The sequence below is a fragment of the Rousettus aegyptiacus genome, unplaced genomic scaffold (assembly GCF_014176215.1).
Source record: "Rousettus aegyptiacus isolate mRouAeg1 unplaced genomic scaffold, mRouAeg1.p scaffold_m13_p_3, whole genome shotgun sequence".
NCBI classification, from domain to species: Eukaryota; Metazoa; Chordata; class Mammalia; order Chiroptera; family Pteropodidae; genus Rousettus; species Rousettus aegyptiacus.
In genome coordinates, this window is record NW_023416306.1 from 140,977,163 (window position 1) to 140,994,979 (window position 17,817).

The 17,817-nt window shown below is 35.6% G+C and overlaps 1 protein-coding gene across 1 annotated transcript; it reads left to right on the forward strand.

The window, feature by feature from the left end:
* The first annotated feature begins 526 nt into the window (after positions 1–526).
* Positions 527–16,637, forward strand: NAA30 (N-alpha-acetyltransferase 30, NatC catalytic subunit). Its single transcript, XM_016156133.2, has 6 exons — positions 527–688; positions 942–1,704; positions 6,203–6,326; positions 8,079–8,134; positions 13,861–13,902; positions 16,528–16,637. The coding sequence occupies exons 2-5, from the start codon at positions 943–945 to the stop codon at positions 13,867–13,869; spliced, it is 951 nt and encodes a 316-aa protein (XP_016011619.2). The 5' UTR covers positions 527–688; position 942; the 3' UTR covers positions 13,870–13,902; positions 16,528–16,637.
* The last annotated feature ends 1,180 nt before the right edge of the window (positions 16,638–17,817 follow it).

A 17,817-nucleotide genomic window follows, 5' to 3' on the forward strand; every position in this document is an offset into this window, starting at 1 on the left:
AGAGGAAGACTACCTGTCCACCTTTTTTGTCTTAAAGGGACAAAGCCTAGCTAAACTTAATTTACATTTTAATTTCCTCGCCTTTTCGATTTTCTGCTATGATTTGCTCCATTTTAAGGGATTCAGGTAACTGCTCCCAGTCGGGACAAACATTAAAAGACATACAGTCAAGGAAAAACATTTTTAGGAGTCTTGAATACGGCCGGATCAGCAGGCCGGGAGCCGGAAGGCTTCGCGGCATCTTCGTGGGGATGCGGGGCTTGGAACAGGGAGCCCGGTCCGGCGCATCCCTCCCCAGTCCTGCGTTGCAAACCCCGCAGGCTGAGGAGCCTCAAAACCATGGAGAGTGGGATGGGAACAGGTGACTTCAAAGCCCTCACTCAGCAACTTCCCCTCCCCCCAACCCCACCCATTAGCACGCGCCTCCAGCGAAGCCCGCAGAAGACACCTTCGCCCCGCCCCTCCACAGGTCACCTCCCTCCACGCCCCTTTCCCTTGGCCCCGGCAGCCGGCAGGCAGGGAAGTGTCGTAAAGCCAGGCCCAGGAAACTTTACCCGGGGTAACAGCCGAGGCGCTTTACGGCGACGGCGGCTGAGTGTGAGCCTTGGCTGTAAGGCGGCCGCGGCGGCGAAGGAGGCGGCGGCGGTGGCCGAGAAGGAACAGCAGTGGCGGCGGGGACCTGTGCGGGGTGAGCCGCGCGGGAGGGACAGGAAGGGGCAGCAGTGACAAGGCTGGCGGATGGGCCTGGGCGGACGGGGACGGTGGCCGGCTCAGCAGCTGGGCGGCGCTGAAGAGCGTGGGGGGGGGGACGCCGCGGAATTGGGGGGGCACCTCTGTGAGGGACGGTTTCTGCCTTTGTTCCCCCCCCTCGGCCGCCCCCTCAGCTCCTCTCTCCTCCGCCAGATCTCATGGCCTCCCCTCTTGGTCTGTGTCGCCTCTAGGATGGCGGAGGTACCGCCTGGGCCTAGCAGCCTCCTCCCACCACCAGCACCTCCGGCCTCGTCGGCAGCAGATCCCCGCTGTCCTTTCCCGGCGGGGGCCGCCCTCGCCTGCTGCAGCGAGGACGAGGAGGACGACGAGGAGCACGAAGGCGGCGGCGGCAGGAGTCCAGCGGGCGGCGAGGCGACGGCGGCGGCCAAGGGGCATCCGTGTCTCCGGTGCCCTCAGTCGCCGCAGGAGCAGCAGCAGCTCAATGGATTGATCAGCCCCGAACTGCGGCACCTCCGGGCGGCCGCCTCCCTCAAGAGCAAGGTTTTGAGTGTGGCGGAGGCGGCCACGACCACGGCCAACCCCGACGGGGGCCCCAAAGCGACTGCAACAAAAGGAGCCGGGGTACACTCGGGCGAGAGCCCCCCTCACTGCCTCCCCAATAATGCAAGAACTGCGCTCCCCAACCCCGCAGAGGCAGCGGCGGCGAGCGATCCAGCGGCGGCCCGCAATGGACTGGCGGAGGGCACGGAGCAGGAGGAGGAAGATGAGCAGGTGCGGCTGCTGTCTTCATCCCTGACCGCCGGCTGCAGTTTAAGAAGCCCCTCAGGCAGGGAGGTTGAGCCTGGGGAGGATCGGACGATACGTTATGTCCGATATGAATCCGAGCTACAAATGCCCGATATCATGAGACTGATCACCAAAGATCTGTCTGAACCCTACTCCATTTATACCTATAGATATTTTATCCACAACTGGCCACAGCTGTGCTTCTTGGTAAGTGGATGGAATGAAAAGAGGGTGAACCCAGCAGAGAGACCCAGGCCATACAAGGCAGGGAGTGTGAGGGCTGAGAGTGGCAGTGGATCGTCTCTCTGCATTTCATAGAACGTTACATGATGTAAAGTGCGTGTACACGATCCTAGTCATTTAATGAAACTTTTGAAGGTAAGACTTAATGGTTGGGTCAACTCGATAACTGCTGTGTATGCAACAAGCCTGTACGTTGGATGTTGGGGGTCTTGTATCTTGTTTACATTAGCATATAATAATGTTTAACCGTCTTTAATTACACTCATTCTCAAAGCACTTTGCAATCATTTAATTTGAACATGATTCTGTTGGGATGCAGACCTTATTAATCTCTCAATTACAACCATAATCAGGGAAGAGCGTATGCATAAACATGTTTTGGTCAACATGATTGTCAGTAAACTTTCTGTGGCCACATTGGAGAATTAAATCTTACAAGGATATTCTGTAATTGTGGAGATTGTTTCCTTTTACTTCAACAGGACAATTAACAGTTGTAGCCAGCCTGCTTTCTGGTGCTTGATTGCAGAAGGCGTTACTAACACTTCTGGTGTCTGAAAGACTCCTGAAATTTGAACAAAATACCCTTTTGTGAAATGTAGGAAACTAAGTGTGAAACGTTACTAATTTTTTTAAGAAACTGGTCATAAATACACCTAAGTAATAGTAGTGACACTGGCTTGTGTGAAGTATAATTAACAAAAATTTTTACTTATGAGCAAAAAGGATTTGTCTACCAAATAAGCTGAATAATTGTTTAAAACTTACTAGTACTTTCAGTACCCATGGTTTCTTCCCAGTTACATTGATCAGTTTCAGTATGTTTGAAACCTTTCACTTAAGTATTAACTGCAGGTATATGCTTTCTATTCCGTATTTACAAGCATGTTTCTATTGAATTTTGCTGAAAAAAGGCAACATGCTTTTAAGGCGTATTTTATGTTATGTGAAGAGAAAAGCCACTACCATTATTTATTGTTTTAGCATTGATTTAGCTGCACTTGGTAATTCCCTGCAAGGTGTTTTGATGACACTTTAGAAGTTATCTTTTTGATTCTATAGCTTAGTGGTAATCTAAAAATATAACCTCATTATTGTGGATAATGGTAGTGCTGCTGTTCTCTGTATTCACTTTGCTAAACTTCAGTTTAGTATGTTTAAACTATGGGAACTAATTTATATTCTACAAAACTGCTCTTACAGGATTCTAACCATGTTTCCAAATAGAAGTTCTAAGACCTGTCTGTGTCAGTGAAGATGGGAAAATGATTTTTTGGCACTATTATGTCATATCTAATGCCATTGTAATTGCTAAAAATTGTAGATTGATTTAATTGTATGTTAGCCCACAGAAACGTACAATTGAGTCACATTTTAAATTGAAATAGTTATATGTATTTCTGTTAGTCAACTTTTGAGTTCCTAGGCCTCTCAACTTGTCTGCCATTTTAGATTCGTAAACTTAGTAGACTTCAGTTTTGATTTTACAGAGACTCCTCCCAATTCACCAGCTAATTTGTACTTTAGCCTTTAAGTGCCAGTTTGTTTAATATTAAATTTTGAATATCTAGAAATGGAGATATGCACAAATGGTTGACCTATAAGTTTTACTAGGGCAAGTATGAATCTAGTAGTGTTGAACATAAAATAGTAGCTGACAAATTGGAGGCCAAGTAGAACTAAGGCCTTTATATTGGCCTTTAAAACATTTAAATTTCCTATGAAAACTAGTTTAAAACAAATATATTTGTATGTTTATTTTAAATGATATTGTTTTAGAACTGTATAGGACCCTAGAGATAATCTAGTTCATATTTTTAATGGAAAAAAAATTAAGGATCAGAGTAACTTAAAATGTTTAAATCTCTAGATATTTAGTGGCAGAGATGTAAACCCTGGTCTTCTGGCCTCTAATGAAAACAAAACCTGATAAATGACACACTCTTGACCTGTTTCATAAAGATCATTGTGTCACCAAGTCATGCTTCAAAGGGACAGTTGTCCTTACATCAATCTCAAGAGATTAGAAACCTCCAAAATGTTCCTTATTTCCGTGGGTAACCTGTAATGGAACAAATGGAATATATGAGGTTGAACCGTAGAAAAGTGCCAATATTTGACCATATTTGACTAACAAAAGAGTATCTTATGATTCTTTCTAATAATTGTAACAGATGTGAAAACAGTACTACATAAGTGGGAGGTACTGTCAGTCACTCTGTACTTAACTAATTTATCTCTACCTCTTTTGAGTTCATGAACTCAACTATTTTCAGTTGGCACCTTTTTAAACTTCTAAAACTTATTACCAGTGATGTATAGTGTTTCTGTTTATTTGTTCTTAATTTAACTTTCCAGCTTCCTCTGGAAATGTTTCTTTCCTATTTTTAGTGGTCTGAAATTTGGGAATCTCTATTTCATACAGTTTATATTTTTCAAGTTCTGTAGATTGGCAAGCTTTTAGCCTTGTAGAGTTAAGTTTTAGTCTTGCCAAAGATTTTTCAGTTTATTTGAAAAAATTGACAAGCAGTTTACTTATTCTTATAAGTGTATATCAGCAGTTTATCAAAAAAAAAAATACAGCGTTACTTTGCATATTACCAACAGCTTATTATTAATAATGTATCATATGTTGGGCTTTTATTTTTAAATGATGTGTCCAACTTGATTCTTGCTCCTACAGATTCATAATTAGGAAGAAATCAACATAGTCAAAGAGGGAACTAATACAATACCTTTGTTTGCTTATTACTTCCTTGGTCAAAGGACAAAGATTTGTTTGAAATTCTTATCTAATTTGAAAATATTGTCCAGTTGTAGCTAGTGGTTTTAATTTTTTCCTTTTTTGGATGATTTAACAATGAAGTATAGCTGTCCTACAGTTTTGTATCATAGATTTCCATTTCCCATACCATATGAGGTCAGGTCAAGTTTTTTTTAATGTACCATTTGATCTGTGATGCACACACAAACACACCCCACCCACCCACACTCACACATGTATTTGAAGTGAGTTATTTTCAAACCAGAAAATGCTGTCAGAGTTGTTCAGCCAAGCATCTTTTTTGTATGTTTTAAGTCTTAATACGGAAAGAAATTTAAGTTTTAAAAAGAATAGTTTGATTTATCATGAATGAAAATGGTGAAATAACAATTTTAGAGGTATATTGGCCTAAAATAGTTTTGTATTTTGTGATAAAACAGAAATGAATTAGTGTGGATAGTTGAATTTAATATCCCTGCAAAAGGATTTTGCTGTGACCTAGTTTAGGTTTGCATAAAATGGATTAGAATCATCTTGGCTAAAAGATTTTCTCCAGTTTAAAAAAGGGTTTTTTAATATCAGTTTATAGAATGACAGACTAAAAATCTCACTACAAACTTAAGTTTAAAAAAATACTAAGTATAACTTGGGCTTCGCTTATTAATTTTAAAAACCATTCCTAGTTTAAAGGAATATTGAAATTGTTTCCTCTGAAAAGTTAATTTTATTAAGTGTTAATTTGAAGTTTTCATATTTTTTTTAATGAGGGCTCTTTATAGTAAACAAATATTTCTGGCTGACATATTATTAAACAATTGGAGCTAGTGCCCTATTTATATTTACCGGAATACAGTATTACCAGAACTTTTTGCAGATGATGGAATTTTTGAAAAACATTTTCAGAAGGACACTGGAAACCATAATGAAAATGGAGAGTGGTTAGCATTTATTTAACATGTAACCTTTAACACTCTGGAAAGCTGTACATTTTTATTAAAATAAAAAGCTGTAAAATTATAGAAGCTCTGGTTTTGAGTTCTAGGTAGTCTGTGAGCTTTATGAAAATGACTTACACTGTCAGGAATGTCCTAAAAATGAGAACATTGTATATCTAATCTATGTAGTACCTCCATAACAAAAACTCCTTGGGTAGGATCTAAGGAAAATCTTAAAAACAATCTTTTTTTCTGAAAATATTTTACATTTTTTTTCTGATCAAAACCTAACTACTGTTCAAGTATATTTTGTCATATCTTTTTTACTAAGACTCTATTATAATTAAATTTATAGTACTCTGCTGATAAATATCACAATATTTTATCATATCCTAATAAATAAGCTTTTTCTTTAAAAAGATATTTTCAAATATTCCTCCCTTCCCAAATCTTAAAAATGTAGGTGTTATTGCAAATAATTATTATGAAACTCTTATAAAGTACTTTGTGGAAATCTGGCTATTTCCCTCTTCTATGATAGAAGCATAAGAAATTTATGTCCTAAAGAATGTTTAAATATTTTAAAATTAGAGCATTTGAAGGAGCTCTGGGATTTAGATTTCTGAAACCTCTCTCTTGCTAGAATTCTCATTATTTCTTCCTCCCTTAAAAATGCTGACCAATAGTTGGTTGCTCTTTCCCTGGGTGATTGTTCAGTACCTGATGGCAATGTGTTCTTCATAACTGTTTGTTTATTTTTAAGGCCATGGTAGGGGAGGAGTGTGTAGGTGCCATCGTTTGCAAGTTGGATATGCACAAAAAGATGTTCCGCAGAGGTTATATAGCCATGTTAGCCGTGGATTCCAAATACAGGAGAAATGGCATTGGTAAGAAAAATATGTCACTAGAAGAATGCATAAGTTATTTTCTTTTTGTTTCTTGAAGCAACAGACAAATGTAAATAAGTAGAAATGAACATGAAACTAAGGGAAGAAAATATAGTTGTTTTTATTTCAAAATGTTCTTAAAATGAATTTTTAAATTAATGTTCTAATTGTTCGAGATTATCTTTCTAATAAACAGCAGGTGATCAGTTTTTACCTTCAAGCTTTTTTTTTTTTTTGATCATATTCAAAATGTTTTGTATTATACTGAATAACTGCAGTTTTTAATAGCATTAATTGAGCACTTGATCACAGCCCTCAAGCAGCTATCTATACTCGGATTAAGTGGGCCTCAATCAAGATAAAATTACGGAGAAATTGTTATCATTTAATATTAGTCATTAAATACTAGAAATTCAGGGAGGACAAGGAAGAAGAATTCTTACTATTCCCAAATTTATCTCTTTCTTGGGTCCACCTTTCCTGGTATTTTCAGTTAATGATCATTAGAGTTATCTGCGTGGTTTAAAATGCAAATACTTAGGCCTCACCTCCTAAGAATTTTATTTGTCCTGTTAAAATGAGACCGAAGCTCCCCGAGATGACTGTGTTATATGCCTGGTTAAAAACCAGTGTCCTAGTGTCTAGGACCTACTGGCTCTTTGTTCAAGTGGAGGATCAGGAAGACAGGCACTTGTCTAAGCTTGTCAAATTCTGGGATGTACTGAAGTTAAGTAAGTATTCATGAAAGATTTGATGCTTATACCAATATTTAATTATTAGCACTTTTGTCACTTGTAAACTGTTAGTGTCCAATTTAAGACTTTCACGTAATCTTAGATGCCATGAGAAATCATTATGAATAAATTCACTTAATATATGACCAATTTTTCTTAGTGTTTAACACTAAGATTTTTAATGAATCGGGCTTATATAAGCCAAGTTCGAGTCTGATACATTAAAGAAAGTTGATAAGGACTCATGGCAAATGATAGGCAATTGTCTGGCTAGTTCAGAGGACAGAAACTTGTGACTTAAGGGTTACGTCCTAACCATCACACATTTTGTTTGACTCATGTAATGCGTGTTTGCTCATGTGCATGGTTTGAAAAAGAGATTTCTTATAAAATTGGATTTCTTCTCTTAAAATCATATTTGGCAGTTGTTTTCCCTTTAACCTATCAAATATATCTGACCATAAACTAGGATACATTTTGCTAGACATTTTTAGACATACCACCAACATTATTTGGGAAGATTAGACTTCGGTGTGTCTAGGCTCACTATAAAGTGTGTAGGAACCAACCCAGTGTCTTGGACACACGCTGGGTCACAGCAGTTCTGGTGTGATCTTTGCCAAGATTGGGTCAAGGGTAATTCAGTGAGTTCTAGAAGCTTAAGGAGTGCCTGGGTTGCTCTGGCCATACTATATCTTCCCCCTTTTCCTTTTCCCCTTTTTCTCCTGCCTTCAAACAAAATAGCACAAACTCCTGCTTGGAGCTAGTAATTACATCTGTTAAAAAGGAATATATTAGGAGAGAGGTCTTTCAAGAGGATGCTTCTATTGCTGTGTGTAGATTCTATTGGCCTCAGTTTAAATCTAAAATTTTTCTTATTCCGAGATAATCTGTGTATCTGCATTCGAGGCAGAACTCAACATTTGACATTCCGATGCTTATTATAATGTTATAATTTAAGTATATTTAAGAAACTAATTACATTTTTCCTTTATTAATACTCAGATCTGTGTTCTAGGTACTAACTTGGTTAAGAAAGCTATATATGCCATGGTTGAAGGAGACTGTGATGAGGTAAGTCTTTCTAAATGTTTAAGACCTTTTATCTTGGGCAGTATTCTACTGGGTATTATTATAAATATCCCATAATAATTGTACTGCAGATTTCATTGCAAACTATTCTACAAATGCAGCTTATGGTGAAAATTATATTTCATTTAAAAATATGTGAATTTTGACCTAGAACAAATTTTAAGATGATAATGGGGGTTAAAATTTGTTTTGTGATAGAATGTAAAGGTGAAATCTTAGCCATTTGGGTAAATAATTGGTATTTAGAGCAGTTGGTACTCAGAAGATTTGTTATCAGTTAAGTCATTTAGGGTAGCTCTTATTACAAACCCTGTTGAAATTCACTTGAATATCGGTCCTTGTTTCTCTCTAAAAAACGTCTTTTGTGTCTTCCATCAGTCTGTCCTTCCTTCCTTCCTTTACTGTTGTATAACGTGGAAGGGAATAAGTGTAAACTAGGGAAGTATACATGTCTTTAATATAGCAATGGTGACTAAGAAGGAATAAAATTCTATTTTTATGTATAATAACTTTATGAGTAATACAAATGACATTTGTCTTTATTATTGGAGGGCAAATGTGTCAGAGAGTTCTCAAAATACTTGAAATTAGGTAATTTTTTTTCTCAACAGACTGACCTTAATAAGTAACTTGTCTTAGTTACTTATTTTTAATGTTTTTTTTTTTTTTTTTTGGTACAAAATCTATACACAGTCATTAACTCTGTGTGTGTGTGTGTGTGTGTGTGTGTGTGTGTGTGTGTGTGTGTATTTTTGGGTACAAAGTCCCTTTCACTATCCTCTTACTCTTCAACTCTGTCTTTCTTTCCACTTATAGCTGCTCTTAATCTTTGATATGCATCCTCCTGTATTCTAAGCACACTTCTATGCAAATGTATAATTAATACTTTTTTACACAAATGAAATCATAGTTATTATTCTGCAGTAGTTACTTTTTTCATTTATTAATATCCATGCCAGAGTACAGAGATTTACTGCAGAGTAGTCTCATGCTTGTTTACATTAATTTGTATTTTGATAGATCACACTAAATGGTGATTGTATGAGAAGGCCTACAGACATATTGGGCAGCACAGAGAAGTTCTGGGATTAAAGGATATTTAATTTTACTCCATATAGGATAATTTGCACATGGTGAAGGATCTCATATTGTTTATAGCTTTTAATATCAAAAAGTAAAAGGTGCAGTGACCGTGATAATTTACACAGCTGATAACTAAAATTTGCAGGAGAGACTTGGATTGCATATGTTCATGAGTATTAGTCTCCATGTTGGATCATAGCCACACTAGTTTGGTCAACTCACAAAGACAGTAAGACTTCACAAAAGTAGCATAATGGTTTGGAGAAATCTTTGGGATTATAAGACCATGTTTTGATCCTGCAACTGAGTACAATGGTTTCCAGTGAACAGGAATGTTATGAGCAGGGAGTATTATGTTTTTTATGATTAAGCCTTTTCTGAGTTATCCTAGTCACTATCTGTGAGACAGGCTGTGTGATCAAATGTTTTAATAGTACTGGTTTTTCTTTGAAAGTTCAGAGGAATGGAGATTTTGATTATATTGTTTTAGTCTCAAGGGTAAATTCTAAATTAGTCATATATTTTAAGGTAGAAGTAGTCTTTACATTGTGGGCCTAAAAATTTAATTCTGATTTATTTATCTTTTCAAGCAATGAATATTAAACTGAAAGGGAGATAGTACCATGAACTTATCCAAGTCGTATGGTTTTAAATAGATGGTTTTTGCAGTATGAATAGCTCTGCCTCTGTATTAGAGAATTCTTCCATGGTTTAAAAATGAGTCCCATGTTGTTTAAATAAGGGATTTGCTATATGAATGGACAGAACTCTTGTTTACTGTTTATTAGGTTTTTACTCTCTCTTTCATTGAATTTTTAATCATATAAGCAACAAACTCTCTTATCCCCTTTTCTCTTCTAATTTTTGATAGTGGCATGTTTGTTGATTCTACTTCTTTATATTTCCATTTCATCTCACTTGGTTTGGTTTCTTCTCCCTCCACTCCAATGTAGTGACTTTCTCTCTGATGTATTTGCTAGACCCAGTAGCTTCTTCGTCCTCCTCTGCTTATTAAAATACTTCTCAGTCTTTAATACCCAATTCAGATATCAACAGATCTCCTAAGTTTTCCTGAATCCTTCTGGACAGAATCAATTGCACCTTCTGTGATTTTCTTGACTTCCCTTTTTGTAATACAGTAGTCTTCCCTTATCCGTGGTGGTTTCACATTCCAGCGTCAGTTACCTGGCAGCAACTATGGCCTGAAAATCTTAAATGGAAAATTCTAGAGGTAAACTATTCGTAAGTTTTAATATTCGTGCCATTTTGAGTAGCATGACGAAGTCTCATGCTGTTCTGCTCCATTGAATCATTCCTTCATCCATCGTATCCATGCTGTGTATGTTGCCTGCTGTTTGGTCAGTAACCATCTTAGTTTTCAGATCAGCTGTTGCAGTAACACAGTGCTTGTGTTCAAGTAACCCTTATTTTACTTAATAATGGCCCCAAACTGCAATAGTAGTAATGTTGGCGATTTGGATATGCCACCAAGAAGCCATAAAGTACTTCCTTTAAGTAAAAAAGTAAAAGTTCTCAACTATTGAGGAAAGAAAGAAAAATTAAATTCTGAGGTTGCTAAAATCTAAAGTAAGAATCTTCTATCTGTGGAATTGACTAATTTATAAATTAAGTTTTATAATAGGCATATATGTATAGGATAAATCATAATATATATAGGATATGGCACTATCCACTGGGGGTCTTGGAATATATCCCCCATGGATAAGGGGACTCTACTTATTTCGCTTAAATGTACTTGTTCAGAGTCTGTCTTAGCCATAAGGAGAGCAGAGATGCCTTTTCTTATTTACAGCTGTATTCTTACTGTGGCATTTGTGATGGAGTACATAGTTTATAAATATTTGTTGAATGTTTAGTTCTTTATTTTCCCCAGCATATCTTATCAGTACCTCTTTTTTTAAATGTACTTTTGAATTTTTATGTATATAATAGTTGTTAACTTGTCTTTCTCTCTGAGCTTTTTATAATCTTTCTAGGAATAGCAATTGTCTTATTTATTTTTGTACACAGTAAGATAAAAAAATATCTTTAAGATTAACTAAGTTGTTGAAACATCTCTTGGTAAAAACAAAATTATATGTAATAATAGTCTTCTATATAATTCATGATTCTGAAGAAAACTTTGTAATTATAATTCTCTAAGAATACAGTGACTAATTATAAAACAACCAATATGTGATTTTACTTTCATTAGTTAGGCCAACCTTTCTTTCTTTTAAAGTGTTAAGAAATTTTGACAAATTATCAGAAAGACATTTGGGAAGGGTTTTAAATTACATTTTCTATTACTTAGGTTGACCTGCTATTTTTTTTTTATTCTTACAAAGAGATTTTGAAATCTATAGCTTTTAACAGAGACAAATTTGGAAATCTCTATAAAGACTTACCATGCACATCTAGTCAATTTTTACTTTCTATTCAGTTTGCAGAATTTATAACCTTGAGAAATATTTATATTGCTCTTGCTTGCCACTTGTCATTTCAAGATAAATTCAGAGTAAATTAAACCAGAGTTTCTAATCACAGAGTTGAAATTTAGATCATTTTTTTGGCCAAATAATAATGATATATTCTCCTAGTCTAATAGATATTTTTATTTTGCCTTACTATGACTTTATTTTGCCTTACTATGACTTTCCTAAGTGTTCCTGTTAGATTTAGAAACATTAAAACAGTGTAGCTAAAGATCTTTTTCATTTTTATGTATTTGGAGCTGACTAAAAAGTTATAGCATTTAAAAAGAACAAGTGGGTTCATTGCTTTATAAATAAGAAATGCATAACCCATGTTGCTGATCTGACTTGAATTTGATCACACCTCCACATGCTCTGGTTTGCCAAACTCGTAATGGCTATTAGAGCAAGCATCTTGGGTTTGCGTTTTACATGAGGGGAAGTAGTAAGAAAAACACATACAAACAGCACAAATGTGTTTTCTAAAATGTAATTTTTAAAGTAGTATTTGTATATCTAAAGTAGTGAACCTACATGGTGGCCATTTACTTTTATTGTACTTTTAAAAAAATAAATTAGAATTGGGCAGGTAATTGATCAGCATGATGAACAGTGCCAACTTTTTTTTACGCTGTGTATGTCCTCGAAATCTTCATCTCTGGAAATTTAAATTTTGAAAATTATTTTTAGATTTAAGGTATGATAACCATGATATTACTACTCAGTACTAACTCATCTGATGAGAATATACTGGAATTAGAACTTCTTAATGGAATTTAAACATGCAGTATGTGACCTTAAAACATTTTTAGTTGACCAACTTTTTCTTATTTCCCCCTCCTCCCAGCTCCTGCAACTACCATTCTACTCTTTGCTTTTATGAATTTGACTATTTTAGTTTCCACTTATTAGTGAGCTCATTCAGTATTTATTTTTTTATGAAAAGTCTGATGTATTTCACTTAGCATAATGTCCTCCAGGTTCATTCATGTTGACACAAAGGCAGGATTTTTTTAAAGGTAAAAAGTATTGCATTGTATATATTCGCTTTCTTGATCCATTCATTTGTTGACAGACATTTAAGTTGTTTCCATATCTTGGCTATTATGATAATGCTGTAATGAACATGGGAGTAGATATCTCTTTGAGATCCTAATTTCAGTTCCTTTGGATAAATACCCAAAAGTGAGATTGCTGGATCACATGGTAGTTCTATTTTTAATTTTTTGAGGACCCTCCACACTGTTTTCCATAATGGATGTACCAATTTAAATTTCCACCAACAGTGGCCTAAGTTATTTAAATAACCTATAATAAACCTGTTACATGTTAATAAAATAACATACATCTTATACTGTACAATATGACTTTTAATTTTTTGTGTTTAGTAAGTATGTTTAACATTTTTAGTGTAACTGGAAACATATTTTGGCTATGAGACTAAGGCTGCAAGGTAGGGAAAGAACAGAGTTAAAATGGAATTATTTAAGCTATAAGGATTTTGGATGAGTAGTTTAGCCTAATTCAAGAAATGAATATGAGAAGCCTAGGTTCCAAGTCTGTCTTCTGTCACTTAGTGTAGTTGTGTGATTATCATAGGCAAGTCATTTAACTTTTTATAGTCTTTCTCTTTGTCTATGCAATATGATGGTAATTCTGATCTTACATGGATGTTATGAAGAGCAGTAAAGGTGTTCATTCTGCAGCAATATCGGTGTAAATGGCCTCTGAGGTGACAAGACAGTGAGCTAGTATTTAGATTGTAGCAGTGGATGAGCCTGCCCTCCTTCCAGGAGCTTCCAGCCCACAGTATTAAAAAAAGGTTTTCTAAACGCTAATGGTTGGCTTATTCTAACAACGGTTTGTTGCTAAGAGGATCCTAAGAGGATCCGGGGAACGTCACTGTAATCCTTTTTTTCTGTTAAGTAGAATTCAACTTTGCCAAGTTTCTTGAGGACCAAAATAACCTCATTATCTTTTGGCTTCCTATGTAATACTCCCATGATGTGGACTAAAAGAATAGTTTTATAGTGAGTTTCCAGTATAAATCCAGAATCTCGTTTAACATAAGAACAGTGAGTATTAAAAGGTAGTTAATTTTTTTTCTGGGATTTTCTGTTGTGTCAAATAATACATGATCTCTTTGTTTAGAAAATGTGAGTGTGCTGAGAGAATCTTTTCATTTTAACTAAGGTTAGTCCTTTGTGTAATTTTTTTCTATGTATTTTTAAACCTCAAGTGTGTATTTATGTATCTGTAGCTAGTTGCCAATGTGTTTTGAATATTTTAGATTGCCAATATTAATGAACAGATTTAGACCCCCTTCATGTCTTATATAGAGTAGAGCTCCCATTTGTTGCTTTGTTTCACTTTGGAAAACAATGGGGAGGTAAATAAGGGTGGGTATTAATAGCTCCTGTAAAGATTTGGGGTCTGGCCTTGAGTTTGTAAATTTGTGATAATACCCATTTCATGGGGTTATTATAAATTTGTAAATTGGAGATGATAATATCTATTTAATAGCATTATGGTGAAAATAACAATGACATGCCTGTAAAATGACATAATGCATATAAAATGCTTTACACAGCTTTTCATATACCTTCAGTAAATATTAGGTCTTTTTAAAATTGTCATTCTTTTTGATTTCTGTGAAATCAGTTTCAAGTTTTGCATTGTTACAGCTTTATTGCTTCTCAGATTGTTTCGATTTAACATTTTAGCTATAATTAGGTGCTAGCCTGAAACAGAATTCTAGGAATTAGCCGAGAGAATTGTTCAAAACTGAAAACTTTATTGACCAGACTGGAGTGTTCCAGACTGGAGGATGGCACACATTACTAAAAAAAAAAAAAAAATCAATTTCATTTTTTAAGAGTGGAGAAAAATTGTTGAATGTTTATACTTATCTTAAACCAATATGTTTACTGTACAACTTTTATTTAAGAACTTCTTAGGAACATTTTCTGTTGATCCTAAATTATTAATTAGTGATTTTTAGACCTTTTAAAAGTTTGGATTTAGCCAATGATTTGTATTTATGAGTTAGTTGTATAGATAATTCCCTTAAGATGGTACTTTCTCTTTAAGTACTCTGGTCATTTAAAAGCTTGGCAATACTTCGTTTAATGTTTATGTAATGTATGTAATGAAAGGTGCTAAGAATGTATACGATTAACAGATATTTAAGAGGTTTCTATGTGTCAGGCAGTGTGTTAGGTGCAGAAGAAACATCTGTAAAGGAGTCACCCATGATCACTGTCCTTGTTGCATTCCCCGGCTAGGAGAGATGACATACTCATCAAATGTTAAATGAGAGTGCAGTTGAATAAGGAGCAGTACAAAGTGCTGTGAGGTTGAATTAAAGGAACGGGATATTCCACTCAGTCTGGAAATGACAAGTCAAGGCCAAAAGCAGGGATAGGAAGAACATTCTTCAGACAAAGGAAACAGCTTATGTGAAAGGTCTAAGGTAGGAAAGATCTCGGTGAATCTAGAAACTGAAAGTTTAGTGTTGATCATGGAGAGCAAGGCAGGTGTCATAAAGCAAAGTTGACCATGTAGGCAGAGGCCATATTGTGATGGGCCTTTAATTTTCTTTAGGATTACCTTTAATGGACTTTATCTTGAGGACAAAAGGGAGTCAGATGGTTTTTAAGCAGGGAATTAACAAGAGCATCAAGCTACTGTGTAGAGAATGAGAGACCTTTTGTGTTAGGAGACTCTTGTATTTCCAGTGAAAGTTGATGGCACCTTGGACTAGAGTGTGGTATCAGTGGGGATAGAAAGAGAAGGATCAATTTGAGAGAGAGTTAAAAGAGAAGATTGAAATACTTAATGTTTGGATCTATATAGAGGGTGCAGAGGAAAGAGGTTTCAAGACGACTTTTAGTTTTCACATTTGAGGCATTAGTGGGATGGAGATCTTGTTACTGATATATGGAATTGTAGAGGAAGAGTTGATCATAAGTTCAGTTGGATATGTAAGTAGCATATGGTAATTTTTAAAAATGCAGATTCTTGGGCCCCACTCCAAACCTACTCAAAAACTGTAGTTTGAACTCAGCAATCTGTTTTAACAAGCCTTCCAGATACACTAAAGTTTGGGTACCTTTGGTCTAGGTTCAGCAAACTTTCTCTGCAAAAGGTGAAATAGTAAATATTTTAGGCTTTGTGTAGCTGCTCAACTCTGCCCCTGTAAATTGAGAAAGCAGCTGTAGACATCATGTAAACAAATAGGCTTGGCTGTGTTCCAATAAAACTTTATTTACAAAAACAAGCAGTGGGCACATTTCACCCAAGGGCCATAGTTTGCAGACTCTGGTTTAGATTCTAGACAAGTATGGTAGTTGTCACCAGAATAAATGATGACAAATTAATGAAAGTATAAGTTGGAGGTCAATCTGAATATTTTCAAATACTGGTTTGTTTTCTTAAACCATTCTTATTGATTTTTTTCTTTTCATCATCTTTTTGTCACACTACTTTTCTCCACAGGGAAATAATTACTCTTTGTTCTTAGTATAAAACATATTCTCATTAGTAAATATCCCAAACATCACAAAAATCAGAACAGAAAATGTCCCCAGTGTTCCTACCCTCCTTACCCCAAAAGACAGTTACTATTAAAATTTTGATGACTATTTTTGTTTTTTTCTGTACATTATTAATGATTGTACCATCAATTTTAAAACAAGTATGGTATGTTTTTCTTAATTATTTGCTCTAATTGTTTATAAGTGATTTGTCAAATTATAAAATTATAAATTAATATCAAATATATAAAATTATAACTTAGTTTTCTCTTATTTTTTGAAGGTTGTTTTGGAAACAGAAATAACGAATAAGTCTGCTTTGAAACTTTATGAAAATCTTGGTTTTGTTCGAGATAAGAGGCTGTTCAGATACTATTTAAATGGAGTTGATGCACTGCGACTTAAATTGTGGCTGCGTTGAGAAACTGACATCAAGGAACAACTTTCCAACCACGCAGAATCGACCTTTGCATGCAATGCAATTTGTACAGAATTGCTTTGCAGGTGGATTTAGTAATTTCCATGCAGTTCTTATCTGTCAGTGTCTCATTGAGTGTCGCACAATATTTGTTGCACTTTGGCATGGCGCATTTGTTCTGAATTAAAAGAGATTGTTTTAAACTTAAAGAGTTCTTTTGGTACCAACAAGATGTGCCAGTTGATAGCCAAGATTTGTTTGTTCATTTGCAAAGTCTGCTGACAATGTTATTTACACAGTGATCATTTTACCACAGAACCAGTAAGTGGAACATGATTTTTGTTCCTTAAAAAAAGCCAATGTAGATTGTAAAAATCTCTAAGTATACTAACATTTCACACGAAACCTGCCATAGTTTTCTGACGGGGGTGGGGGAAAAGCTTCAATTTTAGGTTTTATTTTTTCAATATAAAATTTTCCATTCTTGAATATTGGTATCTCAGTGATTAGTGAATGAAAAAAATGTAGGGTTGGTTGTGTTTTACAGTGAGTAAAGGTAACAATTAAATTGCGTCTGCCAGTACCTGTGTAGATAAGTATATTTGTCTTCATCTCTAGTTTTTGAATGCATGCTACCTTTTCCTTTTCTTTAAGGCCTTTGCAAGCAAACTTTTGTTTTTATTTAAATTCTAAATTTGATAATAAATTATTTCAGATTTTTATAATTTGGATACTTTTTCCAGGTGAGTGACAGAGTGGTTTACTTTAGAAGTCCCTTCTTTCCTTACAGTAAGAAGTTGAATCTACTTGGAAAATCTTTGAGAAATGGCTTAAAAAGAATGAGAAAAGTTGATGGAGCCGGGAATTGCTAGGTTTTGGATGCACTTTTTTTTGAGTGAGGGAATTTTTGGAAAAGAATAGAAAATTAATGTAAATTGGTATGATTTTATTTAATCAAAATTATTGCTAAGCTGTGAAGAACAGCTTTTACAATATAGTCAAACCTTTTTTTTCCCCACTTGATTTGGATTCACATTGCTTTCATTTCTTAAAACGTTTCACTTTTGGTTCTTGGTCTTCGAAATAAATGTCAAGGTGCATTGTATCCATTTTAAACTGATTTTATTTTCTTTCCACTTATTCAAGCAAATTCTT

Coding starts and splice junctions, on each gene's coding strand:
- NAA30 (XM_016156133.2), top strand. CDS start 943: ATGGCGGAGGTACCGCCTGGGCCTAGCAGCCTCCTCCCACCACCAGCA. Junction 1,705..6,202: donor GGCCACAGCTGTGCTTCTTG/GTAAGTGGATGG, acceptor TTTATTTTTAAG/GCCATGGTAGGGGAGGAGTG. Junction 6,327..8,078: donor ATACAGGAGAAATGGCATTG/GTAAGAAAAATA, acceptor TCTGTGTTCTAG/GTACTAACTTGGTTAAGAAA.